The sequence below is a fragment of the Camelus bactrianus genome, chromosome 7 (genome assembly GCF_048773025.1).
Source record: "Camelus bactrianus isolate YW-2024 breed Bactrian camel chromosome 7, ASM4877302v1, whole genome shotgun sequence".
Taxonomy (NCBI): domain Eukaryota; kingdom Metazoa; phylum Chordata; class Mammalia; order Artiodactyla; family Camelidae; genus Camelus; species Camelus bactrianus.
Window position 1 is genome coordinate 62992471 of NC_133545.1, and position 18611 is coordinate 63011081.

The window sequence follows — 18611 nt, forward strand, 5'->3', positions numbered from 1 at the left end:
ATCAGTAACTCTACAGAGTTGACAAATTAAAAGCCGAGGAAACTTTAATTTCCAAAGTACTTGGAATAAATTTTGAGTTTGACACAGTCACCCAGGAGAGTAAGAGCTATTTACTAAGATGTCTTGCTAAAGAAGATAGTGCCATATGGAGGTCTCTCAATCTAATGTAGTAATGACATCAGATGCAGTTTCAGATAGAGGATTCAAATTCAGCGTGATTCAATATTCACTAAGCATGTTCTCTGTATGTCACTGGCTGAAGAATCCAAACTGCATTCTAGAAAAAGATTTTAAATGTTTGCTATTACATAGGTTTATCTAATTCTTAGTATAACAGCTAATACAATTTTCATTTTGTATTTTTATTCTCAAAATTAAAAAACAACTAGACTAGTATTTACTTATATTATTCCATATATTCAAAATGGAATGTCCTGATAATAGGGATTAATATTTTACACATGAGTTCAAAATGACCTTAGAATTCAAAATAAGTTCAGATACAGTACAATACAATGTATATTACAAAGTCACTAAATTATGCAGTCTAGAAAATAAATAAATTTTTGATGAAGCTACAGAAGCAAAAAGTATTAACAGTTCATAATTGGTGTTAAAAAAAGCTAAAAATACCTATGTTATATAGCATTTTTATCTGAGAAATTAAATGCATTCTAGGAACATTTTCTTTTAATGGACAAAGAGTATTTGACAAATCTTAGGAAAGAGAACATGATGCAATATGATGAGAAGTCAAGGCTCTATGAGATGAAAGTATGTGGAGAAGTAAGGATAAGGCAGGGGACAGAGCTGAAACAAGGTAGCTAGAAGGTAGGCTGGATCCAAGTTGTGAAAGCCCTTACATTTTATAGTAATGTGGGGTTTTATTAGAAATTATGAGGAAGTAAATTTTGGAGCTGGAAGGTAACATCAAATACATGAATCAAGAAGTAAACTGTAGCAATGCAGAGGAAGGGTTTGAGGAGAAAAGTCTGGTTAGAACGCTATTTCAAATGCCAGGATAAGAAGTGTTAAGGACATTAAGTAAGATGGATGGAGTCTAGGCCAAGGTTGGAAAAGACTGAATGTATAAGACAAGGAAGAAAGAGAAGTAGTAAAAGATGACTCTCGGTTTCCAGCTTAGATAGAAGAGTCATTAAGAAAATACTCTAAAATCAGGAGAAAATGTACAGAGTAAGCATGAAAAATGAGGAATCTGAAGTAGTAATGAGCTATATGGAAGAGAAATCAACTTTTAGAAATTTGGGTCGGCAGAGACTTAGGAATCATTTGTAGAAAGTGAGAATCAAACTTTGGAATTGGACATATTTGTTTTGGGAGCAATATTTAGTGAGGGAAGGACAAACACAGTTGGAGTCCCTACACAGAATAAGTCAAAAAAAGAACCTATTTAAAAAAATTAAAAAAAGACAGGGGAGAGATGCTCTCAGACAAAAGAAGAGAATGTTTCAAAAAGGGAAAGATTTCAATATTGTTATTTGTCTAGAAAGTCAAACAGGACAAGGACTCAGAAGATACCACTGGAGTTGACAATTGCGAGATCATGTTTGTCCTTAGAGAGAGTAGCTTCGGTACCGTAGAAACAGAGACCAAAGCTGGTGGAAGCAGGAACTGGTCTAATCTCTCATAGATTGTTGAGGTTTACCTTAAAGGGGGAGCAAAGCTGAGAAAAACTAATGTTTTTCTTTTCTGTATTATGAGATATCAGCATGTTTTAGGGTGCAGAGAAGAAATCAACGGTGAGGAAAAAACTGAAGGTACTATTTATTACATGGAAGCAAATCTCAAACACAAAATACAAAGGATATATAAAATAAAATGGCTTATATAAAGATTCTGAATGTTAAATTTTTAATGGCTAATGAAAAAATAAACATTAGAGTACCTAGAAAAGATAAAGATGTCAACCAGCTTAATATATTTGATTGACAACATTTTGAAGATACAAACAAACAAAAATAATCTGAGTACATTCCAATGAAGAAATAGGACTTTTTTTGTTTATTCTAATGAAATAAAGGAATGAGAACAGCATCAAACTTACACTGTATTTATAATAACAAGTCTTTGGCAGGACAAAAATCGAAGAAAAATATAAACTGGCAGGGCAATTTCATTAAACGCCAATAGAAATCTCAGAATGACCAGTTTCATGAACAGAAACATGATTTCAGATTGGTGAGACACTCAGACTTGTGTCTTAAGTATGGCAGATGATGGTTATTCAAAAATTCTTTAGTCGTTTATTTTATGGATCATAGCATGTTCATTCCATATAGATAACTATAAGCTTCTCAGTTTAGGAAGGGTGATATGACACTGCATTCCCCTGCTCCAATGGCCTGAAGGTTTCTAGGGCTCCAACTGGAAACCACTGACTCTAGTCTGACTCTCATATGTGACAGGTGAGTAAACTTAACTGAAGCCCCAGGAGGCTGAGATTTGCCCAAGGTCACAGCAAACTAGAACAAGAATCAAAGACCACCTCATTAATCCAGCATTCTTTTTGTAACATCACACTGCTCCAAATAAAAGCTGCAGCAAATGAGATTCAGTCCCTGGCCTCCTAAAGGACAGGTAAAAGCATTTTATCTCTGAACCATCACAGTACAGGCCTACAGGACAATTTCTTTAGACACATCCTGGGGGAATTCATTTTTATGAACAAATCTAATATTCACTGAAGTTCAAGTGATTTCACCTTGGCTCAAATTTCCCTTCAGTTTCATAAACTAGGTTATTCTTATGAGGAAGCAAACATTAGCAAGTCAATTATTTATTTTTTTAGAGAGTTAACAAGTCCACACATGCTTAAAATCTAAACAAGTTGACTTGAAGGCTGAAAACAGATTACAAGTGCTATTATATGCAACAGAAAGCTGTATGTTAAAAACTGAAAAGCAAAAAGTTGCTTCATATTCAGATTTGGACTTAACTTTTTCCATTACATTAAATAAGACATATAATAAATAATTCAAAAGTTCATTTTAGTTTTTACAATACTACTTCCATTAAAAATATGAAGAAACATCCAGAAAAATTCTTACATATGGAACAGTGTTAATATTTTAAAGACAATGTTTTCTTCAAACTTTATCAGCAAATTCAAAGTTATAAATTATAAATTCTATTAATTCAGTATTTCCTTCAAGATGAAAATTGTATCTAAGAGTCTCCAAATAGTATTAGGGGTCATCCTAATTTTGTTAGTAAGACTAACACATCATTGCCACGTTCAAAAACATAAAAACTGAGTAATTAAATGGAAAATGCACATTATAATCAATGATGCTAATACCACCAAAATTCTTATCTCTGCTTTAATATTCTTTATACTATATTTTTTAACTGTGGGTTTAATTTTTCCTCTTGGATCTTAATATTATTTTCAGTATCCATTAACAGTTAAATAAATTTTTTTAAAAGGCTTGATTCAAATATATATATAGTGGTATTAAAATATTAAGTAACATGATTTTATTTTGCCATGAATTGGAATTTCAGTGCCTCTTTCACTAGACTGTGAATTGTAAAGCAGAGAGCAAAAAGAAATTGCTCAATAAATATCTGTAGAATTGAACTGATAAAACTGCTTATAATTTTAAAATGACTCTATTGTTAGATATCTCAAAATAGGATAGAGACATATTTAATCTATGATGAGAGATTCAGATGCAGGCATGCAAGAAAGCAGGCTAGTAGATCAGATGTCCTTTTGAGTCTGCTTTCTCATAGAAAAAGAACATAAATATAACCCTCTATGCTTGAATTAAATTACCAATTTATTCCTTTTCATAAGTATGGGAACACTGCTCTGGAAGTGAGTTTGTGGTCTTTTAAGGTATGTCATTTGCTGAAATCTTCAGCAACAACTTTGAGAAATGTCTAAGAGACCTGCCAACAAAAAAAGCACAAAGTATTTTTGTAACCGACAGAACATTCCTGAGTGTCTTTTTTTTTTTTTTTTTAACTTTTTTTGTTGGGGGGTGGTAATTAGGTTTATCTATTTATTCTTAGAGGAGGTACTGGGGATTGAACCCAGGACCTTGTGCATGCTAAACATGTGCTCTACCACTTGAGCTATACTCTCCCCTCCAAGTGTCTTTTGAATATGGAGCAGGTCTCACCTGTAGAAGAGCAAAGATGTCCCCTTTCCCAAATGGTTAAGTGAAACTGGTTAATGAAATACTTGCTTTTTAAAAAAAGCATAATATGATAAACACTTTCACAATGGGACCAAGAAAATATTACCTAATGCTTTTCTATACATCAAGATCCATATGCAAAAATACAGCCCTTGATTGAGAGCTTAACCAAGAAATTAAAGAAAATACTTCTACAAAGTTTGAAAAGAACCAGTTTGTAGAGAAGTTTAAAATTACAGTATTATTTGAGCTCTTACTTTACTGAAAGCAGTTTTAAAAATTATCTTTGAAATCAACAGGTTTTTAAAGTCAATTTTACTTAAAATTTCAAATCAAGTTTTTCTCTGCACTTAGAAAAATGCTATTGGTCAAACTGTAACTAGGTAAATCTTCTCTAAGTGGGATAATTTCTTCTCATTTCTCCACATGAAACTTAACAAACAGAATGCTCTCCAAAACTGCATAAACTGGCATTTTTATTCTTAAGATGACTGGTCTCCAACTGGGGAGAAGTTGTTGGGCATGGAATGGTAGTGAAGGAAGGCCTTGATCTCATAGTTGAAGTTTCCAGACCCTATTTTCCTCTATCTGACAAAAACTTTTTCCACTTTTGATTTTCTGATTCCCTCTCCAGCAAGGAATGATGAATTGAAAAAGCAAGAGAGACTGTAAGGTCAGCAATGTGACAATAAGGAATTCAAAGAAGAGCCCAACCCACACAGCTAGAAAAGAGAGCTGGGAAAACAGGTCATGTCATGTTAGGATCTAACTCGTGGATATGCAAACATCCGCTTCTCCAAAAGGAAAAAAGGACCTAGCAGAGGACAGTCCAAAGATAAGCTCAAACCTTGGATTTCTTATAAAGACTTCCTTTTCACCATCTCAACAGGTATGTGAAAACTTGATTATGAAAAGCTCTTTATTTCTAAGCTTTCCTTAATTTACAGGGTGGTTTCAGGACATTGCCTATACCTTATGGATATTGGTAAGTGTCCTGAGTGGTCATGTGGACTTTACTTTTTATTGGTGGAGAAATTAAATAGCCTTTGGTTTATGTAGCATAGTAATAAGCCTATGTATGTGTAATGACAACTCTAAGACACCCACTTGCAAATGCTTAACAACAATGGTATTTTGAGAACAGTGGCTTTAGTGTTTTTGTGTTTGGAGGTCTTTTTATTGGAAAATACTTTAATATTTTCTCTTCTGTGTTTCCAACATATAGTAAAGTGCCTTGAATTCAGCAAGATTTACTGAAGATGATGATAATTTCAACAGCATATAAAATTGGTACCTCCTGTATGTTCTTCGTGGACACATGACTTTATTGGTTTCTCTGCTTCTGACCTCCAAATCAGGCTGGCAGACGACTGGCCTTTACTAGATCTATCTAGAATACCAAGGACATGGCGACCAATTGTTTCTTCAACAGCTGCTGTTGTCTTTACAACTTCTAAGAGGATCTTCAGAAGTCTGTTATTAGCTTTCTGGAGTGCATACCTGTATAGATAAGGAAACATTTATTAAAATGTTTAATCCTTTTAAAGCAAACACTTCAGTTATGTTCTGCAAAAAATAAACTACAAAATATTTGACTTAAAAAAATTTCATGTGACTATTAAAATAATATATAATGGCACTTAAAATGAAGTGCTTTTTTGTATTCAATTTATTTTATAATTATAAAATTTGTTTTCTTCTGAAAAATTTTGGTCATTAAGTGAACTATAATATTTTCTAAAAATGTGCAACGTTTTGTTGACCTGAAAGAAATCAAATAACTAAAGTTTTACGCCAGAGGTTCCAGAATAGAAGAAAATTTCAGAGAGATGAAAAAACTCAGTTTTAAAAATTATGGCAGAACCTAAGCATATGCAAGTTATTGAGCTAGTTAATACCATTCATGGTTACTCTTTATGTTTTACATTTAATCTTTGTATAGGTCAAACAGTATATTTTAAAATACAATCTTAAAATATAATTTTAAAATACCAACAGAAAAAAATGTGTCAGTATTTCTATTGCTTAATGGTGATGGTCTATATGATTAATTTAAAAAAAAAATGGGGGGGGGGCAGAGATCTGCTTTAAAAAAGGTCGACAGTACAATTTCCCTATCTGCCAAAACCAGAGGGAATATTTGCTCCAGAGACAGAAATTTCTTGTTACATATACTGTACTCATTTCAGCCAACAGAAGGAACCTATTTTCAACCAAATGGAATTAATAGTGCATCTCTTTACAAGACAAGTGACATTCTTACTTTTAAAAATTAGAAAATATTCCTAACGACCCAGCAAAATATCTTAGTACTCAGAGATAATCACTGTTAACATTTTAACGCCTATCCTTCTAGACATTTCCTCCCCCTCTCTCATAAATGTATATATTTAAAAAACAAAAATGGGATGGTCTTGGACAAAGTGTTTTTGTATGCTTTCTTTTTTGCTTAACACAAACATCTTCACATGTCAAGAAACAGACTTCCATAAAGGGTGATTCAGAAGGTTATCTAATTAATCTTTCTAATAACTAAATAACTCTCTTGTCCTAACAGCTTAATTCAAAAATGATATTACAGCAGCAAATTATATATTCAATACATGAAGACAAAATAAGAGACTTTCACAGTAAAGGTCCTCTGCTTAAAACAGTTCCTCTTTCAATTTCACATTGTTGGAGATCAGCAATAAGCAGGTTAAAGAGTATCTGTTTTCACAGGCACAAAGGATAACTATTTTAAGACAAGGTAATAAATGGAACAGTTTTCCTTCAGCATTTGTCAAGTGAAAAAGACAGTTCTATTTTTATACCTAGATCAAGTTCTCTGCTTACATAAGCAAGGATAATAAAAATAAAAGTCTAAATAATTTAGTTAGTAGGAAGTAAATAAGGGTTTATTTCTTTAACTGTTTCTGAGGTTTTGGTCAAGCTCCAAACACTCCAGGACTAGGATAATCTGAAAATACATCTACATAAGAGAAATGATTAAAATTAATATGATGTTAAAACACAATAAATAGGAATACTCATTTATCAGCACTCACTAAAAAATTCCTAAAAACTAAACACTGTATAATTTTAAAAGTATATCAACTGGAGATAAATAATATAAAATAAACATTTTGTTTATTTTATATTGCTGTGGTAACTCTAATTTTCATACACTGTCTTTCTTGTTTGAGTTCCATACTGACTGTGTTCCATACTGATGATCCAATGGGGAAGCCAAAATCTTAGGGGCCAAATTCCTCCATGCAAGCTGAGGAAGGAGGTTAGGAGGACACAGAGGGATGACAGTCACAGAAATTGGAAAAGGAGGAAATTAAGTTAGTAGATATTAGTTTTAATTTAAAATTAAAGAAATTATTTTCATTTGAACAAAACAAACTTTAAAATATTGTAATTAAAGTTCTTAATATTAATGTGGGTAACTATTTTCCTTTTTCTATTAACCTGTACAAAATCAAACTAAGGGAAATTTTTGTTAACATCAGATCATTAATTTATTCCTCCATGAAAATGGGGTACGGATTAAAAGTTCTCATATGTTATGCAGTAAGTGAATGAAAGAAGCTAAGTGTAGACTATCACATTTAATTATTTTTTCTCATCATAAACAAACCAGGGGGTGGTTTACACTAACTGTATGTCCACACAGTGAAGGGATAAACTCACAAGCACAACTTTGTTTTTTGAATAAAAAAATGGCATCTGAACAGAATAAAATTAAAGAATAAAATTAAATTAAGAAAGGTTCAATAACCAAATAATGTCTACCATTTACTGACTTAAGTATATGATCAATATCCAATAAAGTTACTCTATATACAAATGATTTTTAAAAATTCGTCTATTTAATGATCAAAAATGATCATTCTTTACATACAGAGTACAACGAACAAATAAATGTACAAAATAAAAGTAAGGACAAATAAAGTTAATAGCACTGAAACAATTATTTAAATTCACTTTGCTTGGAAAAAATACATACTCTGTATACCTTTCATTGGACAGAATTTCAGGAGGCACCTCTTCAGGTTTTCTGTCCAATTCCTTTTCTTTAAAGGACTGTTCCTCAACCTCTTGATTTTCACTTTCATTCTGTTTAAGTTTGTGTAAAGGCAGAGAGGACAAGACAGAAAGAAAACCCGTCATCTTGGAAATAGTGTGACATTCTTCTATATTATTACAAGGTGAAACAGAACCTCTGCGTGCAAAACAGATACTGTTTGAAATAATATTTAACTATATTTTATCAAGAGATTAGCATTATCAAAAAAGATAAAACAGTCTGGTGCAAAGATGAAAAAAATATTAATGGGTTCAAGATAAAGCATACTATAATGTGACAAGTCTGTTAAGTTACTCGGCTCTTTGGTGAAACAACAGTTGCTCCTAACCCACTGTCAAGATTCAAATTACCTTAAATGGAATGTAAGGCATCTTGGCTCCACCTACCTTACATGTTCACAATTACAAATATGTTAAGCTCATATCTATAAAAAAATACATTTCACACCAACAACAAAGACACACAGATCCTACTGCATTGTTGATCCATTGCTCCTAGATGGGCCAAAGTCCATACTACCTGTGTTTGCGTACTGCTGTTGCGCAGCTCACAACACAGCTTCTCTCTTCCAGCTAGAGACAGCTGCTTTAGTGCTTCCAGCTCCTCTAAAAGCACCCTCTCTCTCTCTGAAACCAGGTTTTCATTATCTATTGAGGATCTCTAAATAAGAAAAAAGGTCATGAGAGAATATTGTTTGCGATAGAAGGAGAAAGCAGGAATATTAAGCAGATTTCTTTTAAACCCCTAGAACCAACAGGCTTTGGTTCTACCCTGATTTGTATTCCATGATTAGGGGTTAAAAGCATGTATAATAAAGTTCAATGCAAAATTTGAAACTTATAAAAAAAAGCTAATTAGGTCTAAATATTCAGGAATTTGTGTTGCTCAACTAACAGTATTATTATATGCCAATTTTGCATTGAAAAATCCAGAAGTTTAAATTCACAAAAGGCAATGAAGAAAAGCAAAATTAATTTTTCCAAATGATATGTTTAATGTTCCCGACCCAATTTTCATATTACTCTATATCTGAAACTGTATTTCAAGAGTTCTCTATTTCTTATCCCTTATTTTAGCCTATCTTTTCAAAATAAATTGAATAGCTTTCTTTTCATAAGAACTTTTACAGAACTACTTCTTGCTTTTCTACAATGATTTTGTGAGTATATTACATACAGCAATTGATAAGAATTCAGCTCCCAAATACCAAGTATGTAAATTTAGTCAAGAAAGTGGTAAGAGCATTATGTAAATTTGCATTTCTCAAATCAAGAAGAGATGTTTCCTTGGAGAAAATTCCAGAAACATACTACTTCAGATTTCCATTCATGATTAAAAAGACAGATTAAAGATAGATAAAGGTAAACTTTGGAGATGCTAATTGGTGGACTCACAAAACTATATATAAATATGTTTAAACTGAATACCAACTGCACCTCAGCACAAAGAATTTCCTAAATTTCTTTGTACTTTTGCCATGTAGCATCAATTAAATGATTAAAAGCAAACAAATAACCTTGTGACCACTTTTCCAGTGCCTTTAATGGCAGAAAAATCAAATGGTAGAAAGATAATGCAATCCAAGGTTGAGTTAGGTGACCCTAACAAGATCTAAGGCTGCTGTGCTTGTGAAATCTGTTAAATATTTGTATATGCTCAGATCTTGGCAATAATTTTGACTTTAAAAGTATCTATATAAAGAGTACTGCTATTTTAATTGGGGGAAAAAAGGGACTCAAGGTCCTATACCTGGGCTAACTGTTTATTCAGCCTCTTAATTTCTTCTTGTAGCTGTTCATGATCTTCTCTCTGTCTCTCCATCTGCCGCATATGCGCCTGCCTTAACAGTTCTGTTGCCTGTTGATGTTCTTGGTATTGTCTTACAAGTTCCTGCCTCATATCTTCCAACTGTTCTTCATTTAACATCAGTTGTCTAGATGCGTCCATGCTTGATACCAAAATCTCATCGTGGAGCTATAACAGTAAATAAAAATTCCAACCATAAAACATTTTGTGGAAATCTGTCAGCACTGATATTTTAAATATGAAAGAAATTCTAATACTAACCCCATAAAGCAAGTCATATTTAAAAATTTTATTTTTTTTTCAAAGCAATTCATTTTTATTCCCATTATTAAACTAAAACATAAGTAATTAAAGATATTTGTCTTAGTTGTAATTCCAAATCAATGTGAAGTTACTTTGTTTTCATTATACATGTTGTTCTCCAAAAGCAAAACATCGCTTATCAGTTAGTTTAGATGGAATCTAATTCTAAGGAAGGAGAATAAGGAAAGACACTCAAGATCTCTTCCACTCTTAATGAATAACTCCGTTATTCCTCTTGATATTTTATGATGAGGAAATAATGTAAACAGAATACTTTTATTTCAAAATTAAATTTATAAAATGAGAAATTTTATTTCTAATTTATATTGTGCAGTGTACATCAGAGTACTACAGAGAACTGTTCAATAAAAAACAATCTTCAATAATTTTTACTTGGAAATAAAAGCCTTATATTCCCCTTCTCATATTCACAAGAAGTCAACTCCTTAATGGATTTCTACAAGCATCTCAACTCCTAAAGAGCTACTACTTAAATGATAAATCATTTGGCCTTGAACGGTTGCTGGTAATTAAGGAGGTTTTCATGAATATCTCACAATTTTGTATTTCATAAAGAGTTGACAATTTTATTTGAATATGCCTCTAAATAAGACATAACCCATCATGGACATTAATAAATTTAAATTAAGATAATTATAAAAGAAATAGAATTATGTTCTGTTAAAGGCACAGCTGAGGTACAGACAGGCTAGATCTTCCATTAATGAATAAAGAAAAAGAATTAACATATATAGAGTAGAATGCTTTAAATTGTCTTCTCAAATAGGTAGCTGTTTCCTTGAAATGTTATCATATTAAATTAAGCAAATCTTTTAGTCATATATTGTAGTATGTAGTCATATTGTAGTATGATTAATCTTGAATTGACTGAAACAAAATATAGGTATAATTTACAATGAGGTTTTATCATGCAATGTGTGCAAGACAAACAAGAACACTATGGAACAGACTTGGTTTATTTAATAATAATATTAAGTCATTTATTCAAAAACTTCAAAAATTCTAAGCCACGACTGGATTGAATACTTAATTCTCCATTAAGCAACATTACCACTAATAATTTTATAGTGAGGGAAGTCACAATATTGTTTATAATTTTTTAAACTTAAGGAAGCATACTTACAGGTTCTCTGACTATAAATGTTTTATCTTTGAAGAACATTTCCTCTGAAATAGTGAGTTCACGGTCCTTTGGTCCTAGTGTATCAAGATTATCCTTGTTTGATAACAGAACTTCCTTTCCATCTCCTCCTAACTCTTTACTAAGAGGTTTAAATTCTTCAGATTTCATGTCTGTTGTCTCAGAAGCCTGAAAACAAACTTGACCCTCTGATAATTTCATTTCATTTAAATGATACTGTTCTTGACGACAGAGAGATGCTTCTTTTGATGATGTAGCATCTTCTTTCTCCCCAGATATTCTAGATAGTTCAGTCTGCTGAGCAAATGCTATACTCATTGACACAATGACCTAAAAAATAAACAAAAAAGGATTAGATTTATAAATGCCAGCAGGAATTAAAAAAGCAAGTTACCTCTCAAAATTACATTAATTAATAAAAGATGGTCTTGTGGTTTTAAACTAAAAGAAATCCTATGATAAAGTGAAAAGGAGATAAAAGATTCTCTATTTCACAATGAAACTAATGTCAAAGTATTTTATTGTCTGACTTTTAAAAATAAAAAAAAAATGTATTACTATGACAGCAATAAATGTTCAGTACAGAAATTAGAAAGGAAATAAAAACACTTATATTTTCTCTTTTTCAAGAAAAATCACTATTAACACTTTAGTAAATACATTTTCAAATCTTCCTCTTCTTTACACACAGATATGGATAAGAACAAGCACAGGTATGCATTTTTCTTACAAAAAGTAGTCATATTCTCAGTATAATCTGCCTTTATAGCTTAACTATAATAAGTATCTTTTCACGTCAAGAAATACATTTCTATTTTAAAAGGGTTTAGAGTTTCATATTATACAGATATATTACAAATTTATTTAATCAATTCTCAATGTTGGACATTCAGACTGAATCCATTCTTTTTCTTTTTTTTAAATTGAGGTATAACCTATTTACAAAGTGTTAATTTCTGGTGAATAGCACAGTGATTCATTCATACACACACACACACACATATTTTTTTTCCTTTTCATATTCTTTTTCATTATAGGCTATTACAAAGTACTGAATATAGTAACCTGTGCTACACAGTAGTACCTTGTTGTTTAGGTTAACTATTTTACATATAGCAGTTAGTACCTGCAAATCCTAAACTCCTAATTTATTCTTCTCTATCCCCTTTCCCTCTGGTAACCATAAGTTTGTTTCCTATGTCTGTGAGTCTGTTTTGTAAATAAGTTCATCTGTGTCCTTTTATTAGATTCTACATATATAAGTTATATATTTGTCTTTCTCTTTCTGGGTTACTTCACTTAGAATGATAATCTCCAGGTCCTTCCATTTTGTTGCAAATGGCATTTTTTATGGCTGAGTAGTACTCCACTGTATAAATATACCACAGCTTCTTTGTTCACTCACCTGTCAATGAACATTTAAGTTGTTTCCATGTCTTGGCTATTGTAAATACTGCTGCTATGAGCACTGGGGTGCGTGTATCTTCTCGAATTAGAGTTCCCTCTGGATATATGCCCAGGAGTGGGACTGCCAGGTCATATGGTAAATCTATTCTTAGTCTTTTGAGGAATCTCCATACTGTTTTCCATAATGGCTGCACCAAACTACATTCCCACCAATGGTGTAGGAGGGTTCCCTTTTCTCCACGCTCTCTCCAGCATTTATTGTTTGTAGACTTTTGAATGATGGCCATTCTGACCAGTGTGAGGTGATACCTCACCATAGTTTTGATTTGCATTTCTCTGATAATCAGAGATATTGAGCATTTTTTCATGTGCCTATTGGCCATTTGTATTAGACTGAATCCATTCTTAATACCATTTTAAACATCATTGTGATAAAATCTTTTAAACCATATCATTGTACATATTCTTCCCAACTTCCTTACAGTAAATACCCAGAGGTACAGCACTAAATGTGTGTTATTGGTAAAACATGATGATACAATTCAATCCAATCTATTTCACTTTCCACTTCAACTATGATTCAGAATCTCTGCTTATTTTAGTTCCACCCACCACTGGTACTGGGCTCTAAGTTTAAGCCATTGAGAACCAACTGTATCAATAACTTTAAGTCCCATCTCCACAGATAATCTGTAGTGGGGGAAGCCTGACTGCCATAGTGTAAGATACAGCATTCCTGGGGTTTGAAACTTCTGTGTCTACTGATCTTCAACCTTTTCTGTTTTCTCTGTTGGTCCTGGCTATCTAACTGGACTATCACTTTAATGTACTGTCTTGAACTTGATTTGCCTATCTGGGGTCCTGATTCCCACCTGGTTCCTGCTAGCCTCCTTCCTTCCAGTTGCTAAGTCTTCTAGCTGCTAATGAAGTCCTGCTTCAATAGAACAGCAATAAAGCAGCAACAATCATTTATTAAGGCCTTGTAATATTTCATTTAAAAACCCTACAAATAGGTGCAATTATTACCTCAATTTAATAGATGAGGAAATCAAGGAGAGAAATAAAATAAATTAAAAGATTAAGTGATCTACTTGTCTCTTTAACCCCCACAGCACAGAGCAAATAAATCGTGAAAACTGGGTTTAAAATTTGTAGTCTTAAATGCTGGAGAGGCTGTGGAGAAAGGGGAACCCTCCTACACTGCTGGTGGGAATGCAGTTTGGTGCAGCCACTGTGGAAAGCAGTATGGAGATTCCTCAAAAGACTAGGAATAGACTTACTGTATGACCCAGGAATCCTGCTTCTGGGCATACATCCAGAAGGAACCCTACTTCAGGATAACACCTGCACCCCAATGTTCACAGCTGCAGTATTTACAATAGCCAAGACATGGAGACAGACTAAATGTCCATCAATGGATGACTGGATAAAAAAGATGTGGTATATTTATACAATGGAATACTACTCAGCCATAAAAACCGACAACATAACGCCATTTGCCTCAACATGGATGCTCCTAGAGACTGTCAATTCTAAGTGAAGTAAGCCAGAAAGAAAAAGAAAAATACCATATGAGATTGCTCATATGTGGAATCTAAAAACAAAAACAAAAACAAAAAAAACAAAGCATAAATACAAAACAGAAATAGACTCACAGACATAGAATACAAACTTGTGGTTGCCAAGGGGGTAGAGGGTGGGAAAGGATAGATGGGATTTCAAAATTGTAGAATAGGTAAATAAGATTATACTGTATAGCACAGGGAAATGTACACAAGATTTCATGGTAGCTCACAGAGAAAAAAATGTGACAACGAATATGTATATGTTCATGTATGACTGAAAAATTGTGCTCTACACTGGAATTTGACACAACATTGTAAAATGATTATAAATCAATAAAAAATTTAAAAAAAATCTTGTCTTACCTAAGCCTACCTTCTAAAATGTAACATTATACTGTTACTTTCACATCTGCCTTTAAGTAAAGTGCTATAATTGAATTAGGACAAATAATACCAATAGTCAATGCTAAGAAAACTGAAGTGTAGCAAGATTAGGAGCCATGTCAATGGTCACATTTGTAATAAACTTGAGAAGAGATTTGAATCAAACTGTGTCTAATTATAGAGCTCAAGCACCTAAGCACTATATATAATACTGCTTATGCCCAGACAACCCACTATTACGTCTTCCCTACCAAACTGGATCTCCTGGATGCCTATGCTTAGATAGAACCAAGGTTTGTTAATAATGTTCTGGACACTGTCATCCAGAAACCATGCCCATTACAACAAAATGCCAAGGATAGAGATGGAAGAATTAGTGAACTAGGCAATACAACTTAGCAAAATATACCTTCAACCTTCTCTAACTGGTGGTCAAGACCTTAACACTGGCTGTTATTTTAATCTGTTGTCTTGAACCTGACCTGCCTGTATGTCTCTCAATTCTAAGAATACAACATGGAAAGACAAAAAGATTAAAAATATGAAACAGAAGCTAAGACTTGAAGAACACAGTAAGAATGTTCAACCAACATCTAATCAAGAGTTTCAAGAGAACTAGAGAACAATGGAAATAATCTCATTTCATGAGATAATGACTAAATATAGAAGACATTACTCCTAAGATTCAAGAAGACCAATGAATTACAGAAGAACAAATAAAAAGAACACCAAAAAGAAAAAGAAGACCTTAAAGATTCCAGAAAAAGATTTATTACCTATGAGGGAACAACTAAAATGACAAGGTCTTTCTCAGCACAAACAAGAGAAGCAGAAAACTATGGAATGTATCTTTAAAGTTCTGATATAAAAATAACTGTCAACCCAGATTCAAATGGTGAACAAAGCCATTGTTCATGAATAAAAACAAAATAAAGGTATAAAGACAAAAACAGGTTCACTCTGAATAGATCGTTAATAAAAGAACTTTTAAAGGACGTCCCTTAGAAAGCAGAAAAATGATCTTAGAAAGAAGGCCTTAGATGCAAAAAACATTAGAACGTTAAAATGTTTTTGGTAAATATGTGGACTAATCTAAATACTGCAATCATTTCATCTAAATTGTAGAATAAAAAAACACTAGACAAGAGATTTGTAATTCTAGTCAGCATAAAGTAATCCACTATACAGCCTCTCTCCCCCACGGATTACAACTAAAAACTATGAACAAAATACAACAGCAAACTACATGAGAACTCAAAAAGTAAACGAAATCCACCACTTGACTCCCTACGTCACCCTTCAGCTACTACTGTATTTCTCTCCTCCTCTTTCAAGTAAAACTCAAAATAACTCAACTCCTCATTCTGCTCCTTCACTCTCTCTCAAATCCAATCTAATCAGTTTATCTTTACCATCTCATCAGATGTGCTCTTGTGAAAGTCACCAATGATTTCACATTTTAAATCCAATGGTTAATTTGCAGTTCTAATCTTTCTTGACTTAGAAACATTTGACACAGTTTAAAACATTCTCTTCTTGATACACTTTTATTACTGACTTCTGTGATGTAATCTTTTGTCCTTTAATTTACCACTCCTTCTCCATCTCCTTTGTTCTCCCTCAGTTCTCTTACCTCTAAATTCTCCAGGCTTAGTTCCCAGACCCCCTCTCTATTCATACTCATTGTGTTAACAGTTTTCAAATCTTTTCACTGCAGCCATGGTAAACATACACATACAACAATTAAAAAAATACATTTTATATTGTGATCCAAAGCATACGTAGGTACCTCTGTGTACATGTGTGTTTATATAATTGAACTCTTCCCTTAATATTAAAATTCTGGTCCTAAACCAATAAACTGATTTCATGACTTAAAAAGGAATTGTATCTCACAGTTTGAAAAACATTGTCCTAGATACTACCATATTTACATGTCTAGTTTTATCTTAGTTCCTGAGCTCTTGATTTATACATCTAATCACTTCCTCAACCTCATATATTTACACATTTAATAAGTGTTTTACATTTAATGGGTCAAATGCTGAATTCTTAAGTCTCTCACACCTCTCCAAAAACTGCTCCTTTGTTGTCTTTTTCATTCCACATCTGACACCAAGTAAACAGTAACTCCATTCTTCCAGTTGCTTAGGTCAAATTACCTGGAGTACTATTTTCCCTTGAAGGGCAAGTCCCTGCCCTCTTTCCCCATATTTCTTCTTCCTATATTCAGTTACATTTGCTGAGGAGATAAATCTGCATCAGAATTTCACAGTATTTCTCCAAATGGATCCCATGAAAATGTGGCAGGAATGACTCAAACTGTCCTCCAACTTGGCAGAGCTGACAGTTGGGCAGGTGGCCTTCACACTCCTGCCAATTCTCACTGGCCACCTCTTGGAGATATCCATTGGAGAACTGCTGACTTTTCTCTCTCTTTTTTTTTTTGCATACCATTTTCCTAAAAGGTGCTCAATTTGTTATCTTCATGATTTATTCACTCACTTCCTTCTGGATTCTCCCCTATATCACTTTAAAAGTGAGGCCTTTTGTGATTAAACTGCAAAAAAAAAATAACATCATTTCACTCCTCATGGAATTTCCTAGTTCTAGTACCTTGATTCGTTTTCTCTTCATAGTATTTATTGCCATCTGTATATTATCTTTTGCACCAACTAGGAAGCAAGGTCCATAGGAGCAAAGATTTCATCTCTTTTTCCTCTGCTATACCCTAGCACTCAGAACTCTGGTGATGAAATGTTAATGAATGTCTATTTTTCCAGTAGTACGTACCCAAATCACAGTTGAATCTAATGTTATCTATGTTGGGAATCACTACCTCTATTGGGCTCCTTCTGTATACCCTGTGCTTTTAAAACAATGGTCCTCAATATTTTTCCAACCACATATCTCAGGGGTACAGGGTAGAGCATAATTCCATCTGTACTGGTGGCCAAGGTCAACAATCTATATACACTATTCTAGAATAGAGCTGGGCCATCAAATGTTGTCTCTTGGATCAGAGTACCTTGGCTGCCTTTGGAACAGTTTTTACAGACCTGCAATTTGGTGATCTGCTATCAGCTTGGATGAATGATACTTTACAAGACATATTTAGATTATCACAGTAATAAGACTATTTTAAAAATGTAATTTCCAAGTCTTGATTATCTTCTAGGTGCTTTATATGTATTAGTTCATTGAATTCTCGTAAGAACTACTATTATTTCTATTATTCTCCTCTTTCAACACAGAGGGAACTGAGACTTAAACGTTAAGTAACCCTCCTAAGATCACAAATCTAAGTAAACCAGAAGAAGAAGAATTTAAAGTATAGTAAATCCTATATCAAACCTCATGGTCTTAAACTATTATGCTATTATGCCCTGCTATAACACTCCACTTGAGAAATTTATGAAAGGGACAGGTGTAAGAGAAAACCTGCAATTCTCTGAAGAATTAGATAGTGAGAGCTTATATACAAGTGATGGTGTCTCACTTTTTACTTTCATCTTCAGTAACTAAATACTCAATTCAGATATAGAAGCGAGCAGGTCCTTATGTTCCACATAGTTTCCTGAGTCTTGACCGCATCTAATTTATGTTTAATCTAATTCTTTTTTGATTTCCTATAATTTCCATCAATCCTCTCCCTTTAAAATGTATATATCCCACTGAGATTATTAGATTGGAATAGCTGAAATATTATAAACTCAAACAAACTTAGAATTCAATTGTTTCAA

At 33.0% G+C, this 18611-nt stretch overlaps 1 protein-coding gene across 15 annotated transcripts in view; it reads right to left on the bottom strand.

Annotated features, from left to right (window-relative positions):
• AKAP9 (A-kinase anchoring protein 9) overlaps positions 1-18611 on the bottom strand; it is a 168538-nt gene that overhangs the window by 62287 nt on the left and 87640 nt on the right. For 9 of the 15 annotated variants that reach the window (XM_045519934.2, XM_045519929.2, XM_010959461.3 and 6 more), the window contains 5 exons: positions 11495-11842; positions 9991-10215; positions 8761-8901; positions 8161-8270; positions 5461-5666 (listed from right to left, as the gene is read on the bottom strand). In XM_045519934.2, the coding sequence (XP_045375890.2) occupies positions 5461-5666; positions 8161-8270; positions 8761-8901; positions 9991-10215; positions 11495-11842 (1030 nt within the window). The remainder of the gene's footprint in view (positions 1-5460; positions 5667-8160; positions 8271-8760; positions 8902-9990; positions 10216-11494; positions 11843-18611) is intronic. The other 6 variants (XM_010959463.3, XM_010959457.3, XM_045519930.2 and 3 more) reach the window with 3 other exon arrangements.